This window comes from Dermochelys coriacea, chromosome 4, assembly GCF_009764565.3.
Source record: "Dermochelys coriacea isolate rDerCor1 chromosome 4, rDerCor1.pri.v4, whole genome shotgun sequence".
NCBI classification, from domain to species: domain Eukaryota; kingdom Metazoa; phylum Chordata; order Testudines; family Dermochelyidae; genus Dermochelys; species Dermochelys coriacea.
Window position 1 is genome coordinate 145,149,741 of NC_050071.1, and position 21,175 is coordinate 145,170,915.

Consider the following 21,175-nt stretch of genomic DNA (forward strand, 5'->3'; position numbering starts at 1 on the left):
AATAGTCCCTAACCACCTCTATCTCTACAGAGGGCTGGCCATCTCTTCCCCATTTTGTGATGCCCAGCACAGCAGTCTGGGAGCTGACCTTGTTAGTGAAAACAGAGGCAAAAAAAGCATTGAGTACATTAGCTTTTTCCACATCCTCTGTCACTAGCTTGCCTCCCTCATTCAGTAAGGGGCCCACACTTTCCTTGGCTTTCTTCTTGTTGCCAACATACCTGAAGAAACCCTTCTTGTTACTCTTGACATCTCTTGCTAGCTGCAGCTCCAGGTGCGATTTGGCCCTCCTGATATCTTTCCTACATGCCCGAGCAATATTTTTATACTCTTCCCTGGTCATATGTCCAACCTTCCACTTCTTGTAAGCTTCTTTTTTATGTTTAAGATCCGCTAGGATTTCACCATTAAGCCAAGCTGGTCGCCTGCCATATTTACTATTCTTTCGACTCATCGGGATGGTTTGTCCCTGTAACCTCAACAGGGATTCCTTGAAATACAGCCAGCTCTCCTGGACTCCCTTCCCTTTCATGTTAGTCCCCCAGGGGATCCTGGCCATCTGTTCCCTGAGGGAGTCAAAGTCTGCTTTCCTGAAGTCCAGGGTCCGTATCCTGCTGCTTACCTTTCTTCCCTGCGTCAGGATCCTGAACTCAACCAACTCATGGTCACTGCCTCCCAGATTCCCATCCACTTTTGCTTCCCCCACTAATTCTACCCGGTTTGTGAGCAGCAGGTCAAGAAAAGCGCTCCCCCTAGTTGGCTCCCCTAGCACTTGCACCAGGAAATTGTCCCCTACGCTTTCCAAAAACTTCCTGGATTGTCTATGCACCGCTGTATTGCTCTCCCAGCAGATATCAGGAAAATTAAAGTCACCCATGAGAATCAGGGCATGCGATCTAGTAGCTTCCGTGAGTTGCCGGAAGAAAGCCTCATCCACCTCATCCCCCTGGTCCGGTGGTCTATAGCAGACTCCCACCATGACATCACTCTTGTTGCACACACTTCTAAACTTAATCCAGAGACACTCAGGTTTTTCCACAGTTTCGTACCGGAGCTCTGAGCAGTCATACTGCTCCCTTACATACAGTGCTACTCCCCCACCTTTTCTGCCCTGCCTGTCCTTCCTGAACAGTTTATAACCATCCATGACTGTACTCCAGTCATGTGAGTTATCCCACCAAGTCTCTGTTATTCCAATCACGTCATAATTCCTTGACATCACCAGGACCTCCAGTTCTCCCTGCTTGTTTCCAAGGCTTTGTGCATTTGTATATAAGCACTTGAGATAACCTGTTGATCGCCCCTCATTCCCAGTATGAGGCAGGAGCCCTCCCCTCACAGACATTCCTGCCTGTGCTTCCTCCCGGTATCCCGCTTTCCCACTTACCTCAGGGCTTTGGTCTCCTTCCCCCGGTGAACCTAGTTTAAAGCCCTCCTCACTAGGTTAGCCAGCCTGCTGGCAAAGATGTTCTTCCCTCTCTTCGTAAGATGGAGCCCGTCTCTGCCCAGCACTCCTCCTTCATGGAACACCATCCCATGGTCAAAGAATCCAAAGCCTTCTCTCCGACACCACCTGCGTAGCCATTCGTTGACCTCCACGATTCGACGGTCCCTACCCAGGCCTTTTCCTTCCACGGGGAGGATGGACGAGAACACCACTTGCGCCTCCAACTCCTTTATCCTTCTTCCCAGAGCCACGTAGTCCGCAGTGATCCGCTCAAGGTCATTCTTGGCAGTATCATTGGTGCCCACATGGAGAAGCAGGAAGGGGTAGCGATCCGAGGGCTTGATGAGTCTCGGCAGTCTCTCCGTCACATCACGAATCTTAGCCCCTGGCAAGCAGCAGACTTCTCGGTTTTCCCGGTCAGGGCGGCAGATGAACAATCTCCTTACCTAAGAGACCTGAGCCCTCCCACAGATGATTGAGACAGTCCACTGCTACTGAGCAGTCTGCAAGGATCTGGAACAACTTGGCTAGGATCACTAAGGAAAGTGTCAGAGTCAGACCTATAGTTCATAACTGTAGCTGTGGTGGTCACGAAACTTGTTTATATAGCTGTCCTGCACAGCAGCCCCAATCAGGGTTTGCTAGGCACCCAACACATACTTAGGAAGACACAGTCCCTGTTCCAAAAAACTTATAACCTAACTGGACACAATGGAGACAAATGGAAGGAAAAGGGAGACTAGCTTACATGCAAAGTGAGTGGAAATAACAACAAGGAGTCCTTGTGGCACCTTAGAGACTAACAAATTTATTTCGGCATAAGCTTTCGTGGGCTAGAACCCACTTCATCAGATGCATGAAGTGGAAAATACAGGAGCTGGTATAAATATACGAAAAGATTTGAGTTGACTTACCAAGCAGGAGGTCAGTCTAACAAGACAATTCAATTGAGAGCAGGATACCAAGGGAGGAAAAATAACTTCTGAAGTGCTAATGAAAGTGGCCCATTTCAGACAGTTGACAAGCAGATGTGAGTAACAGTAGGGGGAAATTAGTATTGGGGAAAATTAGGTTTAGGTTTTGTAATGACCCAACCACTCCCCAGTCTTTATTCAGGCCTAATCTGATTGTGTCCGGTTTGCAAATTAATTCCAGTTCTGCAGTTTCACACTGGAATCTGGTTTTGAAGTTTTTTTTATTGAAGAATTGCCACTTTTAGGTCTGTTATTGAGTGATCAGGGATACTGAAGCGTTCTCCTACTGGTTTTTGAATGTTATGATTCCTGATGTCAGATTTGTGTCCATTTATTCTTTTGCAGAGAGACTGTCCGGTTTGGCCAATGTACATGGCAGAGGGGCATTGCTGGCACATGATGGCATATATCAAATTGGTAGATGTGCAGATGAACAAGCCCCTGATGGTGGGGTTGATGTGGGTGATCTTTGGCACATGGTATGTTAGCTCCAGCAATTTAAAACATTTATTAACTTACTTTTTTAAATTTTATTATGGGGCCAGGTATGGGGCATTAGCAGGAGTAGATAGGAACAAGAGAGTGGTGAAAAAAAAGGAAGGAAGGGGAAAGGAGGGGAACTGAGGGAGGAAGGAGCAGGGAGAGCAAAGCTGGTAGAGGAGGTATTGAGATGGAGGAAGTGGGGGGGAAGTCAGACAATAACATCCAGACTCAGATTGTAGACAGCGGCCTGCTGACATCAGTGGCCTGCGCAAGGCATACAACGGTATTAAGAGTCCTTGCTGCTCCCAAGGGCTGGCTACAACACTAGGAGCCCCTCTTTACTTTCCCCAGCCCTTTGGGGGAGGGGTGTCTACAGGGATCTGGTGTACTCCTCCTGCCTTTTGAACCTCAGACATGTATGGCCTTTTCTTTCCGATGCTGACACTGCCACAGCTCTAGCTCTCTCTGCTTGTGCAACTCCAAGACATTAGTGCTGTAGTGTGCTTCGCACAGGGACCAGCTGCAAACTAAAATTATTGCTGAACAATGCTACACATTTCAGCGATGCTTCATATAGAGTGCCCATTGCATGGGTGCTGCTCTGTAGTTCGCGCTGACTCCCAATTAGCTTTAGGATGGAGTCCCCAGATAGGTCTATACTGCAATCACAGGGCATGACCGCAGTTCGCGTAGACAAAGCTGAGCTAGCGCAGGAACCAGAGCAGCAAAGCCACAGCAACACGCATGCCAGTGCAGGCTAGCTGCCCAATTACCCAGTGGTCCATCTGGGCTCACGCAGCCCATGCTGAATCTCAAGCTGCCATGGTTTCACTACTCCAACACCTAAGCTAACTAGATTAATGCTAGCTCAGGTATGTCTAACATACTGCAATCCCACCCAGTGACTGCCGTATAGACATTCTCAAAGAGGTTTGTTTTGACCTGTGGAGTCCTAAATGGCTGGATCACAGCCACCAAAGAGTCCACCTTGTTCCATGACCAGTGTAGGTGCTTGAGCTAGCCACTCCTGGTTTCAAAGGAGAAGAGTGAATGCAGGGTGCATTCCATGAGACTTGAGAACTTGCTCCCCCGAGTGCTGCTCAGGGAGTGAGCCTTTTGTCAGGTAGGTCTCCAAAGCCTTTTGGGGCTCTATAGCCTATAGGTCACAATCAACAAAATTCCCAGGAACCCCCCTCATCAACCAATGCAGATCACAAGAGTACTGTGATCACATGCTCCAGCAAAGTGCACTGTTTAATGAGCAGGCTACTGTATATTGCACCAGCTTCAGTTTTGGGAGAGGAAGTGTCCCTAAGATCGTTTCTATATTAAGATGTGGGCTACGCTATGAAAACTTTGGAGAGCCCTGCTGTAAGCATTGTGATACTTACTATTTGTAATACAACAACTAGAGGCCCCAGCCATGCCTCATACACACAAAAGCTGTCCCTGCACCAAAAAACCTGCAATCCAAGTATAAAATCAGAGACAACAGGTGGATACAGATTGGGGAGGGGGGGCACAAGATAACAGTGAGACGCTAACTGTCTTGCGTTTTGCAGGCATCGTGGCAGAGGTGAGTTTTAAGGAGAGATTTGGAGGCTAGCATAGTTTCTTTGCAGATATTTATGGGAGCTTGGTACGAAGTATGAAATATACAAATATTTTGTATTTTATGGTATATTTTTCCATGATCCTTAAAAGCCAAGTCAAAATATGTATTTACTACATAGGTTTACATTAGCATTCACAACTGAATTAGATAAACTCAAGGCAGAACACAAGTAATGAGGTCATCTGAGCTTGACTTTGGGCGAGTTTTTACCATGACTTGCTTTAACCTGTTCAAACAGGAGTCCTGCTACATGACTGACAACTTCTGCAACTTTCTAACAAAGGAGTAGGTGGCAAAAGCCATAGTTCTACCAGCTAGGGAGATTATTTTCGGCCAGACTTGCTATGCACACTGATGTCCGATGGTCTTGATACAAGTCTTGAATTTTCACTCTGCATTCAAGGTTTCCCTTGAGTCAAGAAGTTAACTTCTGAAGCAGGATCTAGCCAGGTGTCTTTTAATGGAGTACTAAATAGAACAGTCGACTATCACAGCAACAAGCATTGGAGAAAAAGCTGATAAGAGAAACATATTGTAGGGAATCATCCTGCACTGACAAGGGAATAGACATGACTGCTCCTCAGTTCACTGGCAAGCAGCAGCAGAATCCTCCCCTTAGATGAGGAGCAGGCTCCCGTACCTCACCAGCCCTGCCTTCCCGGGGAGTGAGGTCACCAGGCTAGACCCATGTCCAATGGGGTTTTTCCACCAGCGCTATAGCTGCGAGTTGTCATTAATGGACCATCACTAACTAGCTCATGTGAGAGGATGGCTGGTCTTGTAAGTAAGGCAGTGGACACGTGGGGGCCTATTCCTAGCTCAGCCACAGACTCATTCCGTTGTTCCCCTGGTGCAGAGTGGGGATGTTATGCACGCCACCTCACAAGGGAGCTGCCAGGATAAACTCAGCAACACAGAGGTTCTGATGTTTTTCATAACACAGACTACATTTTAAATGGCGAGTGAGCACCTCTCAGGCACTTCCCCGCATTTGCAGTCATAGAACATCCCCGTAGCAACTACAACAACAATCCAGGTGAGGTGCTCATATGCTAGTGAAGAGTGCCATAGATATTACCCTAAATATCAACAACAAAGCCAAAGCTTTTTAACTAAAAACCAAACCTTAAAATGTTACAGGACATGGCAAGTCCACTGGAGAGAGCAGCTAGCATTTTATAACAACCACCTGATAATTTGATCAACTGAACTGAGCAAAAAGTTTAAGAAACTCCACAAGCATCAACATAATTTATTAACAAACAGCAAAATTCTGCCTGGCTATGTTACGCTTAACATGCTATTGGGGTCCCTTAAAATAGCTTCAGCACTTATCAAACCTCTTGCTGACTTTTCAGCAGCTTGGAGTCTTGCAGCAAGACATTGGTATGAAAAGCGATTCTCAAAACAACACTGAGTTTCCATCTTTACTGTGTCAGTCTGACTCCAGATCAAGTCTGTTCAATTTGCAAGCAAGAAGATGGTTTTTCTAACTGCCAGCCCTGCAAACTCCCCTGGGAGCCTGAAAGTCAAGCTGGGTTCTTGCTTGTGCATGCTTCAAAAACAGTAAGACTCTGCAGGCCGGATTCTGCCTTCAGTTACATGTATGCAGTGATCCTAGACTATTTAAAGCCTGCCCTCAGTTACACCCCTCTGAAAACTATGTTTAGGTGTAAGTAAGGACAAACTTTGGCCCTGCAGTTGGGACTTATTAACCCTACTGTTGATGCACGAGCCAGAATAAAACCCAGCTCCCTTTGCTGTTGCTTGCTACAGTAATACAAATAAAATATTTTAGTCACTTTTCAGAATAAAATCACAACCACCGTCAGCTGTTATGTCTGTACAGCATCTGCCAAAATGGGACCCCAGCCTGGTAAGTTTCTAGGCACTACAACAATAGAGGTGTTAAAAGAAGAATGAATAAACCCCACTCTACAAAGCAACAACCACTACAACTGCCACTTTCCTCCATGGGGATGAGGTAGGGAAACGGTGGCAGGGCAGGGCAGGCCCCTGCCCTCTCTGTAGGGATGGGAGTGGGGTGGAGTGGTGGCTGGTGCCCCAAACAGTGGCTACTAGGTCAAGGAAGCTGCTGAAAGTTCAATAGATGGAGAGGCCACTGTCATCAAAATACCAGAAGTCAAGTTCCTATGACCGTCTGTCATTCAAGACAAGCATACAGGAAAAGAAGTTTGTTACAATATACTTAAGGCAATCAATCACTGCTAACTGACCTGCAAATAGCCAGGACACAAGAGGTTAGGTCCTAGCTATTAGCTAAAATTCTGACAATCTGGTCAGGTACTTTGTTCACTGGAGGAAACTCCAACTTCATCTTAAAAAGAGAATTGATCCACTTGGCACTAGGACCCTGCAGATGGTGAGTGCTGCGAGTCTGCGCTCTGAGAAACTGCACCATTTCACAACTTCAGCAATAGCCGGAGCAGCAGTTGCAACAAAGCCAGTCTGCAAGCACTGAAGGACAATGAGGTTGTTATTTTTGTTTTATATTCCTTATGCCACCCATTCAAAGTTTTTCTGTTTAGCTAAAACTGAAGCGATCAAGATTGCAATCAATATATCAGAAGCACCTCTTTGAAAAGGTAACCATGGCAACACACTGAGGAACACAGGATGCTGCATCCAAGCTACATCTGTCTGGTAACAGGAGGAGGTTAGTCAATTTCAGCTCAAGATCATCTCCATCAAAACAGCTCACCCATTATTTCACAGCTGAACACCTTTCCATAGTCCTCAATAACTCTGGCCTTTAACCATCTATACACTGTCCATATCATTTAACCTTCATTGTTTCTAACTGTATCAAGGGAAAAGCCCTTTTAAATATATACCTACTCTGCTCTTATAACTCAAAGATTTAAAGCAACCAAAACAAACGTTTTCACTGTTCCTTCCTTATTTGGATTTAAACGACACTGCTGACAAAACATAATTGCTTTTTACCTATTAGCCGCACTCCTGTCATTTTCCTCTGCTCTCTGAATGATTAATACACATTTTTAATTCAACTCATCTCATTCAGTGCATTGCCAGTTTTCTGACATGCAACATTATTCTTTATCTTCGAAATACGGAAAAACTGAAACTAAGGCTCATTTATAAAGGTACCTAGGAAGAGAAGCAATATAACTCAATAAGAAATCACCCACATTGTAGCATTAACACATACATGCAAATCATTTAACAACCCAGACAGACAGATGGAGAAGAACATTCATCAGGATTCTGAAGGGGAGATGTGGCTAAAGGTTAATTTTATATCTGAGTATATCATAATCCTCATGTATTTTCTACATTATTTCTATTCTGACTCATTTTATCATATATTATTCTTTAAAATGGGTTTAATTCAGAACTCCCAAGCCCTTGGAGGGTAAATGCAGAAACCCCTGTAATTCAGCACCCAAAGGTCCCAATGGGGATTTGGGTCTTTATGCTGCATCAGACATCTCACAAATGGAAGTCCAAACCAACAGTTCCAGAGACCTCCCTCCTAATAACCAGTTATACTTGGCGCTGCTAGACCTTTCCAGCAGAGGATCTTAAAGTGCTTTGCATTTCATTTAGCAATGAATCTTCCCCAAACATGTGTGAAGCGCATCAATATTCTTGACCCTATCTGAAGTCGGGGGAATTGAGCTACAGAGAGTGACAAATGATTTGCCCGAGGTCACTTGGTAAGCTTTTGGCAGAACCAAACGGAATCCAGATTGCCCATGTCCTAGTTTGAGACTGTCCCTCCCACCTACATAACAAATGATGTGATGTTACAGGACTCCACCAAACATGCACAGTGAATCTACTGTGCTGAACCTGAATGAATTGGAAGAAGTAGTGAATTGCGGCTCACAAAAGAGAAAAAAAAAAAAAGAGCACTCTACTGAGAGTTTCTCTTAGGAGTCGGCGCAGTGTTCTAGAATGCAGCCATTCAATCAGGGGCACTATCTAGGCCGACATCCTTTTGTGGCTTACTGTAATTATGAAATGGCCTGATTCAGTCTGGAGTGAGTCCCATTGAAATTGTTTCTTGCCAACAAAGTCATCTGGAGGAAAGATTTAATTTGTAATCACGAGATTTAAGGTCTGTAAAGGCATTTAAGCAACACGACTGCAGTATGCAATTTAACTGGGGACTATCAGTCATTTCTCTTTGATGTCAAGACACAAGCACCATCAGGCTGAGTTTTCAATTCAGAAATTAGGGTCGTTTTTTTGCCGCGATAAAACGATCCATCTGACAATGAAGCAAGCTGAGGGGAGCTCTCTGCTCTCCGACTCATCCATTAAAGGTCTTTGGGAAGAATTGGTTACAGAGGCTGACTCTCTCAAGAGAAGTGCTGGAGGGTGAAGAGGGTGTGCATAGGTATCTCAGAGGGGTAGGAAGTAAGAAGGGCGTAGGAGGCAGTCAGGCCTCTCAGCTGAGTGCTTTGAGGGAAGGAATCCATGGAAGCAAGCTCTATTAAGGAAGAGCGCAAACAAGAAAGGTCTAGAGGGTGGAGGAGAGAAAGCAGGCCACCATAGACTTGGTAGTAGTCAGAGACTCCTTCTCTCTTCGTGTTATGTCATATCTGTAGTAGCACCTCAAAGGCCCAGTTAGAATCAGGGCCCCATTGTGACGGGCACTGCACAGACACACAGGAAAGAAGAGAGCCTGCCACTATCAGCCTCCCGCAAAGATCTGGTATTGCAGACCCTGGTAGTTTATACCACTCCAAGTTCCTGCTGAAGAACCAGTGCATTTAACAAGTCTCACTCTTCAGGGCTGCTTGTTTGTGACTCTCATGGAAGGGCACTCTCTCTCTCTATTGGAGCACGGGGGTGGGCGGGATGGGAAGAAACATTCCTTTCCTTCCACGCATTTCACTGCTACTGCGTTAGCAGCAGAAGGCCTGCTGTCTTACTGCCTCCATCCCTCATCTAGAGATAGAGATGCCACTAGGCCCGGGGCAAACATCCTGCAATGTCACCAGAGCAAACGGCCATCCTCAGCTACAAGAAAAGGAGTACTTGTGGCACCTTAGAGACTAACAAATTTATTTGAGCATAAGCTTTCGTGAGCTACAGCTTGAAGTGAGCTGTCGCTCACGAAAACTTATGCTCAAATAAATCTGTTAGTCTCTAAGGTGCCACAAGTACTCCTTTTCTTTTTTGAATACAGACTAACACGGCTGCTACTCTAAATCCTCAGCTACTGCACTAAGAGTTGTCATCCTTCAGACCAGCATTACACCAGGGCCCCCTCTCCTCATTGCCAGTGTCTGTTCACGTGGAAGCTAGAGGGTAAGGGGACATTCTCATGCTCAGTACTGGGGTGAGGTACCACTGAGTTGTGAAAAGCTGCTCACAGTGTGACTGCACCAGCAACATCTACCTCGTTATGTATGAAAGGAGTTACAAAATACCAGCTTCTATTCAAATACCTCATGTGGAGGTTCATGTTTATCAAGTCTTTTCAAGATGATGGCTTACATTGAGCACAGAAGTAAACACACTGGACAGTAACAATGAGTAACAGTGTCTCAACAAGCACTGCTGTATTTACCCAGTGCCCAAATATCAACACTAACACTAAATTACAGAGCTAATCAAAGACCCAGCTTTCAGACACACACTTAAGAACATAAGAACGGCCACACTGCCTCAGACCAATGGTCCATCTAGCCCAGTATTCTGTTTTCTGACAATGGCCAGGGCCAGGTGCCTCAGAGGGAATGAAGAGAACAGGGCAATTATTGAGTGATCCATCCCCAGTCGTCCACTCCCAGCTTCTGACACTCAGAGCACAGGGTTGAATCCCTGACCACATTAGCTAACAGCTATCCTCCATGAACTTATCTAATTCTCTTCTGAACCCCATTACAGTTTTGACCTTCATAACATCCCCTGGCAACAGGTTCCTGGCAACAGGTTCCAGGTTGTGCTGTGTTGTATTTTGTTCTTGTGCCCAAGGAACAGTAGTGTCTGGCACAGAGCGGATCTATTTAGAAAAATACACAGGATTGAGGAATCAATGCCATTGGCTAACTAGAGCTTCAACCTGTGCCTTAAGGGACATCTGACTGGCAGAATTCTCAGCCAATCAGAGGAGTAAGCTGCTGTCCAGTTACTGATCCATACCTGTAGGAGTATTTCTCAAGGACTATACAGCAATAGCCAATAAGAAAGCAGGGATTTGCATTTGTGCCTCAACAAGCACATATCCACTTGTACGGATGGGATATTATCCAGGGCTCAGATTTGCTACTGCCCTCAAAATTTGACATTTTCCCCACAGCAAATGATCAGCACCTCAACTTCTGCCGCCGCAACATATGCCCCCAGGAAGGCTTACTCCATAAAAAAAAAAGCATACTTTTAAAGCTTTCCCTCCTTATGAACGTGCTTTCAGATGGAAGTCTACACTACACATAAACGTTAACTTATGCTAGCAAAGATGTGGGGCCAAGGATTTGTGTTTTGGATTATCTTGTGTTTTGTCCCATAGAAAAGTTTCAAACCAGGAGGCAGGCAAATGTGTAGTTTTAGAACGTTGTAACCATAACAGAGTGCCCCAAAACCACTAAAACATAAAGCTTTCTAAATCAACACCTGGGTTGGGAAAGTGTTTTATACATGTTTCACAGAGGCATTTTAAACTTTAATCTGTTTGTGGTTTAAAGCATTCTGAAGATGTTATAAGAGTTATAAATGTGAAATGAATGAGGATACTTTTAGTACAACTCAGATTTGGGTTTCTGTGGGCAATCCATAATGATTTTCCTTTTTTTGTGATTTTATTACACTCTGCAGAGTTCTTGATCACCAAATGCAAGATGTTGAAAGAATATGTAACTAGTCAGCAAAACGAAACCTGCTTCCATGCCTTAGATGGGTTGAAGGTTGCAAGCATCCCACCAAGGAAAAAGGTGAATTACACTGAAATTTTAAAAAATTGTAGCAACAAGCAGAATCTGAGTTAAACTGAAAAAACTTGTGTTTTTTTAAAAAAATTCTATGCAGGTGTCATTATGTTTAAGAACAATCCTGCTCTGTAAGAGTCTCTAGGGGTATTTTGGCCTTTCTAGATATGCTCTCATTTGTTTTTAAGTTTGCTGATGGGAACAGCTGCACAAAAACAGAATCTTTGTTCCACAAATAGGTCACCTGCTTGGTAACAATTATTTCCACAGTAACAGATCGTGGAAATAGTTCATTCATTGACATTTGTACTAGCACTTCTCTTCCTAAACTGTGACACCTTTCCACATCCCTCTAACAGTGCCACTGCTGTATGCATGTGAATTGTATCAAAGTGCTGTCTGGACAGCACTGATACAAGTGGAAAGGGCTTTACAAATTAATAAATAATACCAGTAACATTTGGATCTCCAGGTGGGGCAGAAAGCAAATGAATTAATAAACAAAGAACCTGTTTTCATGCAACTATCTCTAGCAACATTATCAATGGGGAATATAAAGATTAAATTAAGCAGAACTGTTCCTAACCACACAGTGATCATGGTCTCAGATGAGAGCTAGCAGCCAGGAACTCCAGAGTTCTAATTCCAACTATGCCGATAACTCACTATGGGAAAATTAACAAATTTATTAGAGCATAAGCTTTCGTGAACTACAGCTCACTTCATCGGATGCATCCGATGAAGCGAGCTGTAGCTCACGAAAGCTTATGCTCTAATAAATTTGTTAGTCTCTAAGGTGCCACAAGTACTCCTTTTCTTTTTGTCTATAAAATGGGAACTCTGCCACCTACCTACCTCATAGGGGAAATGCAAGGCTCTATTAATGAGCACTATCTAGAGGCTAAGTACATCCCTACTAAAGAAAGGGGATTTTTTTTTTTAAATTTACAGTAAAACATTAGCAAAATTCCTGGTTTCTGTGCTGCTGCCCCACCATACAAGAACCAGATTAAGAATGAGAACAGCTGCCAAAGTACTGGGCGATTCAGCCTCACTCTTTTCTTGAAGTATTTTATGGCCACACAATCTTGTTGATTTTGAGAGAGCTGGATTAGGCTTCACCACCACAGGGAGGCAAAGAGAACGGCTGCTGGGTTACGATGCCCCCTTCCCGCAGAAATGCCAGGGTGAGCTGGATACCCGAGCAATGCTAAGTGTTGTTCATTTCCTTGGCATTTGGCCTCTTTAAATTACATAAAGCAAATCCTTAGAGCGGGAGCTCTTTGGGGCAGGGACAGGAACCCACCTCCTCCCTGCGTTTGTGCAGCTCCCAGGCCACCAGGGCCAGAGCCTAACCAGACACTACTGCAATATTAACACTAAACCTCCAGACAGAAGGTCAGGTCCTGTCTGCAAGGGCCACATCAGCAGCCAACAGGAAACCGGCTGCTAAGCGAAACTTCTGCAGTGCCCCGCCCTGGCACCAACCCAGGGCGGGGGGACGAGGCTGCCCCATCCCAGCGCCAACCCTCACAGATGGGAGCCCCCCCACCCAGGGGCCACCCCACCCCCATCCCCCGGGGGGGCCTTATCCCAGGGCCAACCCTCACAGATGGGAGCCCCCCCCACATACCCACACAGGCCCCACCCCCCCACCCAGGGGCCACCCCACCCCCATCCCCCGGGGGGGGGGGCTTATCCCAGGACCAAGCCTCACAGATGGGAGCCCCCCACATAGCCACACAGGCCCCACCCCCCCACCCAGGGGCCACCCCACCCCCATCCCCCGGGGGGGCCTTATCCCAGGGCCAACCCTCACAGATGGGAGCCCCCCCATCGCGCGCGCAGCGGGGGTGGGTGCCGCGCGGGGGTGGGTACCTGCTGCCCGGCCGCCCCTGGGCTGCTCACCCTCGGCTCCGGCCCCCGGCTCCGCGCGCCCTGCCCTGCCCAGCCGCCGCCCCCCCCCGCGGTTGGCGATCGCGCCGCCTGACGCACCCCACATTCGCCGGGCTCCTCAGTGCGGAACTTTCCGGTCAGGCATCGCCACGGGCAGCCCGCAGGGGTCCTGCAGAAAGGGTCGCGCAGACGCAGTAGGGCGCTGAGGCCGAGAAGAAGCGGGTCGTGAGATCACTGTACGGCAAGGGGAAGGGGACATAGGGGGCGGAGCCTAGAGCAAGGAGGGGCGGCGGAATAAGGGCAGGAGCGCGAGAGATAGGGACCGGCGGGTGCACTAGCTTGAGGGGAGGGGCTGATCGTTAGGGACCCGGTGCGGGGGGGCTGGCACCAAGGAGCAGGTGTAGGGGGGGTTGCGGGGGGGCTGGCACCAAGGAGCAGGTGTGGGGGGGCTGGCACCAAGGAGCAGGTGTAGAGGGGGTTGTGGGGGGGGCTGGCACCAGGGAGCAGGTGTAGGGGGGTTGTGGGGGGGCTGGCACCAGGGAGCAGGTGAAGGGGGGGTTTGCGGGGGGGCTGGCAACAAGGAGCTGGTGTAGCGGGGGTTGCGGGGGGGCTGGCACCAAGGAGCAGGTGTGGGAGGGTTTGCGGGGGGGCTGGCACCAAGGAGCAGGTGTAGGGGGGTTGTGGGGGGGCTGGCACCAGGGAGCAGGTGAAGGGGGGGTTTGCGGGGGGGCTGGCAACAAGGAGCTGGTGTAGCGGGGGTTGCGGGGGGGCTGGCACCAAGGAGCAGGTGTGGGAGGGTTTGCGGGGGGGCTGGCACCAAGGAGCAGGTGTAGGGGGGTTGTGGGGGGGGCTGGCACCAAGGAGCAGGTGTAGGGGCGTTGCGGGGGGGCTGGCACCAAGGAGCAGGTGTAGGGGGGTTGTGGGGGGGTGTAGGGGTGTGGGCCTGTTGGCACCAGGGGGCAGGTGTAGAGGGGGTTGCAGCACCAAGTGTCTGTGTGCCCCCAATCTGTTGGCAGGTTGCTGCACATCCCAATGCGATTTCTGCCTCCCCGTCTTCCAGGGTTATGCGCAGCGTTCGTTGGCTTTCCAGCGTGGGCGCTGGGACAATGTGTACAGGGCCCGGCTGAGAACCATGAACCTAGCTGTAAACCCTGCATGTGATGGAAACTGCTTCCAGCCAGGGTGCCGCCGCCCCCTCCAGACAGACACCCCCCCAGTTCCAGCACTTGTGCTTTCCAGCTGATTTTTAGTGTTGAGCAAACACGTTTCACAGAGCAATCGCTCCTTTTCTGACCTATCGGGCCTCATCCTCAAAGGAACCTGCCCCCTCTCGGAAGAGGAGCCTGGGGGCGTACGATCCTAACGTAGCCAGATGCTCCAAATCATGGTCTGAAATTACAATGGCGTGTAGCCCACTAGCCCTCCGTGTTGTCCTCTGGCTACAGGGGCATCACCTTGAACGGTCCCTTGGAACATGGGCTACCTGCCTATGCTGTACTCTCCGCCGGGTCTGGTATGTAGCTGGCACACTCGCAGTATGTTTCCCAGACCCGAAGAAGAGCTCGTGAGGCTCCAGAGCTTGTCTCTCTCCCCAGCAGAAGTTGGTCCAATAACAGCTATTCCCTCCCCCACCTTGTCCCTCTGATACCCGGGGCCTGCTCGGCTACAACATGCTGCCTGGCAGGTTCAGAGTAGCAGCCGTGTTAGTCTGTATCCGCAAAAAGAACAGGAGGACTTGTGGCACCTTAGACTAACGCATTTATTTGCTACAGCTCACTTCATCGGATGCTGTCTGTGCCTCTTTAACCCGCGGGAGGCGAGGGGAGGAAACTTTCTCTCCCCTCCCTCAGGAAGGTGGGGCCAGCCAGGCCACCGGGACAGGAAGCAGGCAGGAGCCAGCTGTTGGAGAGGGCTCAGTGGGGTGGAGTTGCTGCTGGTAAGGGGCTGTCACTTTGTAATTGTGGTGTCTTTCCGGGGGGAAGGGATCCTGCCCAGGTCCCCCCCACCCTGTGCTGCTGTCCCTGGGATCCTGTCTCTGGCAGCCTCCGTCTGTCGCTGTTTTGTAAGCCGAGGTGGGATGGTGGGAACCGAGAAGGGCTGGATAAGGGTGGGTCAGAACCAGGAGGAATCTGCGGGTGTGGGGGGATGTAGATGAGATTGTTAAAATGGAGTAATGGCGAATTAAAGGTGAGACCCCCGCAGGAATAAAACCCGGGGGCAACTTTCAGACCTCCAGCGGGGATTTAGCCAAACCTCCCGCTCTCTCTGGAGGCCTCTGTCCCCACCGTGTGGGAAATCCAGTGTGCAGGGAAAGGCCCCTGAAGACCGTGGGGGGTGCGATCATACCTTGTATTGGACCAGCTTCCGGTGGTGAGAGACAAGCTCCAATCACACTGCCGAACAGCGAGAGAAACAAAGGCTGGGCACAGGGGGCTGCAACAATGTGTATAGCGGGGGTGGGGCTGAGAGCCACTGGACCCAGCTGAAAACCCTGCCTGTGATAGAAACCGCTTCCAGTCACGGGGTGCAGCAGGAGCCCCCATAGATCCAGCACCTATGGCAGAGCTTGGGAGGCTTCCGGAGGGGGGGTGCATGCATGCCAGAGAGAGAGACCCTGCTGCTAGAGCTGGAGGTGCAGGGGGGTGGAACACAAACACTGGGATAGCACATCAGCCCAGGGGTTTCCTTCCAGGCCAGTTTCCTGTCTCTGGCAGGGGTCAGGCTGCCTGGCTCCGGGGACTGGCTGGACCCTGGGGCGCTTGGCCAGTAGATGGGGCTGCCCACCCTGCTGTGCTGTGCTCCAGGAGGAGCGGGCAGCCTTGCCTCCTGCTTCTCTCGCTTTTCTTGAGCAGGTCCTGCAGGAGGGTGCTCCCTGCCCACCCCTCTCCCCTGGCCTTCTCGTCAGGCCAGGCCCCACCCTGCAAGCCACCCCAGCACGCTGAATCAGCCGAATGACAGCCAACCAGTCCGTCTCTGAGCTGCACCCTGGAAACATCCCTACACGCTCTGCCTCAGACCAGCCACTTCCTTGCTCTTGTGTCCCACCCCAACCTGCTGCCAGCTGAGGAGGGCAAGGAAGGGCTGGTGGGCCAGTCTGAGCTATTCAAGTTCCACAGTCTGCCCGGGAGATCAGCTGGCAGCTCCTCCGTGGAGCTCTGAGCATGGTCACATACCTGGCGCCGCTCATCGCTCCCCTGGCATCTGTTCCTTGTGCAGCTAGAAGGAGACCCTGGCGTGTGTCTGTGGAGGGTGCACCAGGCTGCAGCCCCTCTTCCAGCTCCTTCAGAACCTCTTCCTGAGATTCTGGCCCCACTTCTCCCGCCCCTCCTAATTCACCCCCTCCCCCTTCCTATCCCTGGCCCCACAAAGTTGTGGGACCTCCTCCTCCTCCACCTCCTCCTGGCGCAGGCCAGGATGGCCCTCCACCCCCCCAGGAAGATAAAGCTGGAGGTGACTGTAGGGCCTGTTTCTGCTCTGCACAGTCACGCCACCGAGCAGAGGTTCTCTGGGCAGCATCCACCGACACCTTTGAGGAGCAGCGGGCGCTGGCAGAGGCTCTCTGCTGGGTGTCCCCCTCTGACTCCCTGATTTTTAACCTTTGACCCTCATGCCCATTCCAGTTTTTTCATTAGTTGTCCCCAGTATTTACTTGGGGCCTGGATCCACTGCCTGCCCCCGCCCTTGATCGAAGGGTGGGCCTTTAGCTTTGGGCAGGCTTAAGCCCACCATCTCCTGGTAACCGCAGTGGGACCCAGATCAGTTCCAGCGGCCTCTGAAGCAGACCCAAGAACCCTGCTAGCAGACAGCCAGGGAATAATCTGCCCAGAGTGGCAGGGTGTGGGTGAGATGGCTGGCAATGTAGGAACGAGGGCGCAGCAGAGAGATTTGAGGGGAGAAGCAGAAGAGAAAGAAAATCTAGAGGAGAAGGGCGAGCACCTTGTGCAGGGCAAGAAAGAAACCAGGGGAGTGTGAGGGAGAGAGGCATGGAAGACATGCAGGAAGAGCACCCCCGGGGCTAGTCCAGGGCAGAAGTGGAACCTCCCAGCAGACCGGTCCAGCTCCCTCTTGACCCAGTTAGTGCCGGGCAGTGGGCTGCCCCACAGGGCTTGCTGCAGAGCGCTCTCCACCATGCCCCTGGGCTGTGCATGCTGCCTCCCTGGTATGCCCTGGTGGACTTGAACCCAGAGACCTGGGAGGAGGCAGGATAGTCATGTGGCTGAGGCACAGGGACTGGGGACCAGGACTCCTGGGTTCTATTTCTGACCCTGCCGCTGAGGCGCTGCATGAGGCCCTTTCCCCATCAGTCCCTGACCCTCCCTGTGTGGCTTCAGTCTCTGTGGGCCAATGCTTTGAACTCCTTGGCTGGCAGGTGCAGAAAGGGCAGGCAGAGCTGGGGTTGTGGGCTTCTCCCCTCTGAACCCCCCCTCTGCTTCCCCCCAGCAACCAGATGCCCAAGAAGAAAGCTGTAGCACCACTGAGCAGCTTGTGCCTGGCCAACGTGGCCAGGCACATGCAGAGCGTGTGGGTGAAGGATTACAGCGAGAACTACCTCGACGAGTTCCAGTTCCGCTACGTCATGGGGCCCTTCAACGAGCTGGGTGAGAGGCAGGCCTATCCCTCTGCCCCCGCCACCCTCCCATCCCAGAGCATCTCCTGGCCTTGTCCCGCGGGGCCTCGCAGCGTGGCTCTGACTAGCACCCGGGAGGGCAGGGGACCACATGGGCACAGCCAGGAGGAAACAGGCTGCAGCGCTGGCTTCCTGGCCTTGCCATTTCACAACGCAGACGCCACCCTGCCCTGCTGTGCCCTGCCTGCCTTGGGCAGCCCCTTTGCCAGCACAGCCCCGTGCTCAGGGTGGCCCATTACCATGCTGTCTCCCACACAGCCGGCTGCTTAGTCCAGGACCTGCTCCAGTTACTGGCTGAGAGTCGGCACCTGACGCGGGCCGCGCTCCATCTGCTGCTCGTGCCCCACCTGACGGCGCTGAGCCTGCGCTCCTGTCCAGGCCTGGTCAGCAACGCCATCACCCAGCTGGTCACAGTGCGGTGCAAGGTAAGCAGAGCCCCAGCCGCCTTCTGGGACACCAGAGCCACCTCCTGAGCAGGAAGCAAGGAGGGAAGGGCTCTGAGCGGATGAACTCCCAGGCTCTCTAGGACGAGGTGGGGTGCAGTGGTCAGTGCTGAGGACTAGAATTCAGGACTCCTGGGGTCTGTCCCTGGCTCTGGGAGCGGATGATGTCTGGTGGTTAGAGCGGGGAAGAGGCAGATACTGTCTGGGAGCTAAGTTCCCCCTAAGTTGCGCGGCAAGGAGAGGCACCTCTCCCCAAGCTGCTGCAGCAAGAGAGGTCGGGGGGAGTCAGCTCTCCCTACTGCAGCCCTAGGGAAGCCTGCACCCCAAACCCCTCATCCCTAGCCCCCCCACACACCCCAACCCTCTGTCCCAGCCCTGAGCCCGTACTCCAAACCCCAGCGGTTCACCTAGCAGCATGGGGAATGGGTGTGGTGGGCAGAGGGGCCCCCAGCCCAGAGCTCCCAGTGTAAATGGACAGGGGCCATGGTGGGATGCCGGGGAGTGTCTGCCTGGCTCCTGCACAGCACTGGCCTGCTGCCCCTCCCCAGGGTCAGGTGAGCAGCCAGGACTGGACAGGTCACCTCTCCACCCCAAGAGTGGGGCCCTGCCTGGGGCAACTGGGTGGGAGGGGAGAAGCTCCTCAACCCCTGCCTGTGTCCTGGAGCTAATGGACAGGCCGTTGTCCTCCCCCCCAGCCATTAACCTTCCCCCGAGGGAAGAACCTGGTCTATCTCCCTGGTTCCTGTTGCAGAACTTGTACTCCCTGGACCTCAACGGCTGCAGCCGGGTCCCGACAGCCGCGCTGGTGGACCTGCTGGAAGGCCTGCCACGTCTGACCAAGCTGGGCCTGGCGGAGACGCAGGCCAACACACAGGTGCTGGCAGCCGTGGGCTCCTGCTGCCGGCGCCTGCGGGAGCTGGATGTCTCGCACTGCCAGAAAGTGACGCCGGACTCCCTGCTGCACCTGGCCTACGATCAGACCGAGAGCGCCCTGTGCTGCCCCACACTGCGGGTGCTGCTGGCCCAGGGGATAGAGCCCAAGGGCCACAGCCAGGACTTGGTCAGAGCCCTGGCCTTTGTGCTGCTGGCTCTGCCCAGCCTGGAGTTCCTGGCCAACAGCCACCTCAGGGAGGCCCTGTGTCTCATTCACACTCAGCAGTTCAGTGGCACGCAGGGCTTGCCAGGATTCCCCTCGCTGGAGGAGCTGGCCCGGCACAGGCAGGGTGCCCAGGCAGCCGGGGGCGATCCCTGGCTCACGCTGCCGCTCAGGCGGGTGGAGGAAGTGGAGGAGCCCTTCCTCGCCACGTTCTGCTCTGTGTGCCCAGAGGTGGGGGAGGCGACCATGTCTCTCAGCGACGGCCCTGGCACCAACTGGGACAGCCTGGCCTGGAGCCACCTCACCCAGCTTGCCGTGCACTGCACAGGGCACCAGGGGCGGGTGCTGGCAGAGATGCTTCCCGTGGCTCAGGGCCTGGGAGCCCAGCTGCAGTCCCTCTCCCTCCACGGCTTCTCCTATGGTGACGAGTTTTCCTTCTGCGCCCTGCTGAACTGCTGCCCCAACCTCGCCGCCTTCAGCAGCCACCTGAGCACGCCCGCGAGGCCCGTGCAGCCAGCCAACGCTGTGCCCAATGGGGAGCCTGCCGCGGACCTGCAGGACTGGGAGCTGGACCTGCTCCACCACCCCTTCCCCAAGCTCCGTCAATTCAGCTTGGGCCTGGCCAGCTCGTGTGGGCCACTCCCTTCCCGGCATGCCACTGTCCTGGGGTCGAGCCTGGCCTCCCTACTCAGCCGCTCCCCCAACCTGGAGACTGTGGCCCTGCTCAGCATCCCTTTCTCCCTGGATGGCATCTTCCAGAAGGTGCTGGCAGCTCCTGGCGCTGCCCTCCGCAATCTGCGAGAGCTGTCGCTGGCCGAGAGCCAGGTGTCCAGCCTGACCCTGCACTGCCTGCTGGCCTTGGACAATGGGCTCAGCTCCCTGAACCTGGCCGGCTGCCCAGCCATCCACCGCCGGGACTATGACCAGCTGCTCCACACCGTCAGGAAGGAGAGGCTGGAGCTGGACATTGCTTGGCAGTGAGGTGTCCTGCCTCCCCTGCGATGCTGCCCTCTGCCTTGACGCCAGGAGGGGAGGCCCCATGCCGCGGGAAGGAGCCCACACCACACGCAGGCGCCGGAAAGCTGTATTTAATAAAGCAGAGTGAACACGAGGGGGAAAGCGCCTGCGAGCGAGCTTCTGTCACCCTCCCCGGGACTGCGCATTCATCTGCACAGCCTTGAACAGGGAGGTCCTTGGCTCAGCCAGGGCAGCGAGGGCCCTGCTGTGGGAGGCACTGGGGAGAAGGCGAGTGAAGGGCCCAGCTGGGCCCAATGCCAGGCCTGCCCTGTATACCGCGGGTCACGGGCTTGGTCTCTGAGGAGGTTGCTGAATGACTTGGCCCTCCCCACATCAGCAGCTGCACTGTAGAGGCTCCTCCAAGCAGAGCCCCCACTGGAGCAGGGGTAGTGTAGACAGGGCCCTGCCCTGCCAAGGTTATTTCTGAACTGTGCCCCAAATAACGGGCGGGGCTGCCACAGGCAGCAGGATGGGTGGGGGAGGAGCTGGCGCTCGGCAGCACGAAGGCAGTGGGCCCTTGCAATAGCGTTGCCAGGTGTCCGGTTTTCGACTGAAAGGGACCGCTGACTGGGCCGTTCAAAGACTGGTCGGCGGCACAGTGGGGCTAAGGCAGGCTCCCTGCCTGCTATGGCTCCACGCAGCTCCCGGAAGCAG

At 52.3% G+C, this 21,175-nt stretch overlaps 2 protein-coding genes across 17 annotated transcripts in view; one reads left to right on the top strand and one right to left on the bottom strand.

Annotated features, from left to right (window-relative positions):
• DCTN1 (dynactin subunit 1) overlaps nt 1-13,562 on the bottom strand; it is a 143,139-nt gene extending 129,577 nt beyond the window's left edge. For 7 of the 11 annotated variants that reach the window (XM_043512905.1, XM_038398998.2, XM_043512904.1 and 4 more), the window contains exon 1: nt 13,321-13,451. The gene's annotated coding sequence lies outside the window, so the exon portion shown is untranslated. Of the gene's footprint in view, nt 1-13,320 lie in introns of all 11 variants that reach the window. The other 4 variants (XM_038399000.2, XM_038398997.2, XM_043512902.1 and 1 more) reach the window with 1 other exon arrangement.
• Nucleotides 6,938-20,619, top strand: LOC119854476. 6 transcript variants are annotated; one of them, XM_043512908.1, is made up of 5 exons: nt 6,938-7,196; nt 11,333-11,448; nt 17,779-17,936; nt 18,224-18,390; nt 19,160-20,619. In XM_043512908.1, exons 3-5 carry the CDS (start codon nt 17,786-17,788, stop codon nt 20,483-20,485), a joined length of 1,644 nt encoding a protein of 547 aa, XP_043368843.1. In that variant the 5' UTR covers nt 6,938-7,196; nt 11,333-11,448; nt 17,779-17,785; the 3' UTR covers nt 20,486-20,619. The 6 variants fall into 6 exon arrangements, with proteins under 6 accessions (XP_043368843.1, XP_038254932.1, XP_038254931.1 ...); XM_038399003.2 differs by lacking the exons at nt 6,938-7,196; nt 11,333-11,448 and adding exons at nt 13,498-13,574; nt 15,111-15,274; XM_038399004.2 differs by lacking the exons at nt 6,938-7,196; nt 11,333-11,448 and adding an exon at nt 13,454-13,574.
• The last annotated feature ends 556 nt before the right edge of the window (nt 20,620-21,175 follow it).

Coding starts and splice junctions, on each gene's coding strand:
- LOC119854476 (XM_038399002.2), top strand. CDS start 14,739: ATGGCGTGTAGCCCACTAGCCCTCCGTGTTGTCCTCTGGCTACAGGGG. Junction 14,852..17,778: donor TGTACTCTCCGCCGGGTCTG/GTATGTAGCTGG, acceptor GCTTCCCCCCAG/CAACCAGATGCCCAAGAAGA. Junction 18,391..19,159: donor TGGTCACAGTGCGGTGCAAG/GTAAGCAGAGCC, acceptor TTCCTGTTGCAG/AACTTGTACTCCCTGGACCT.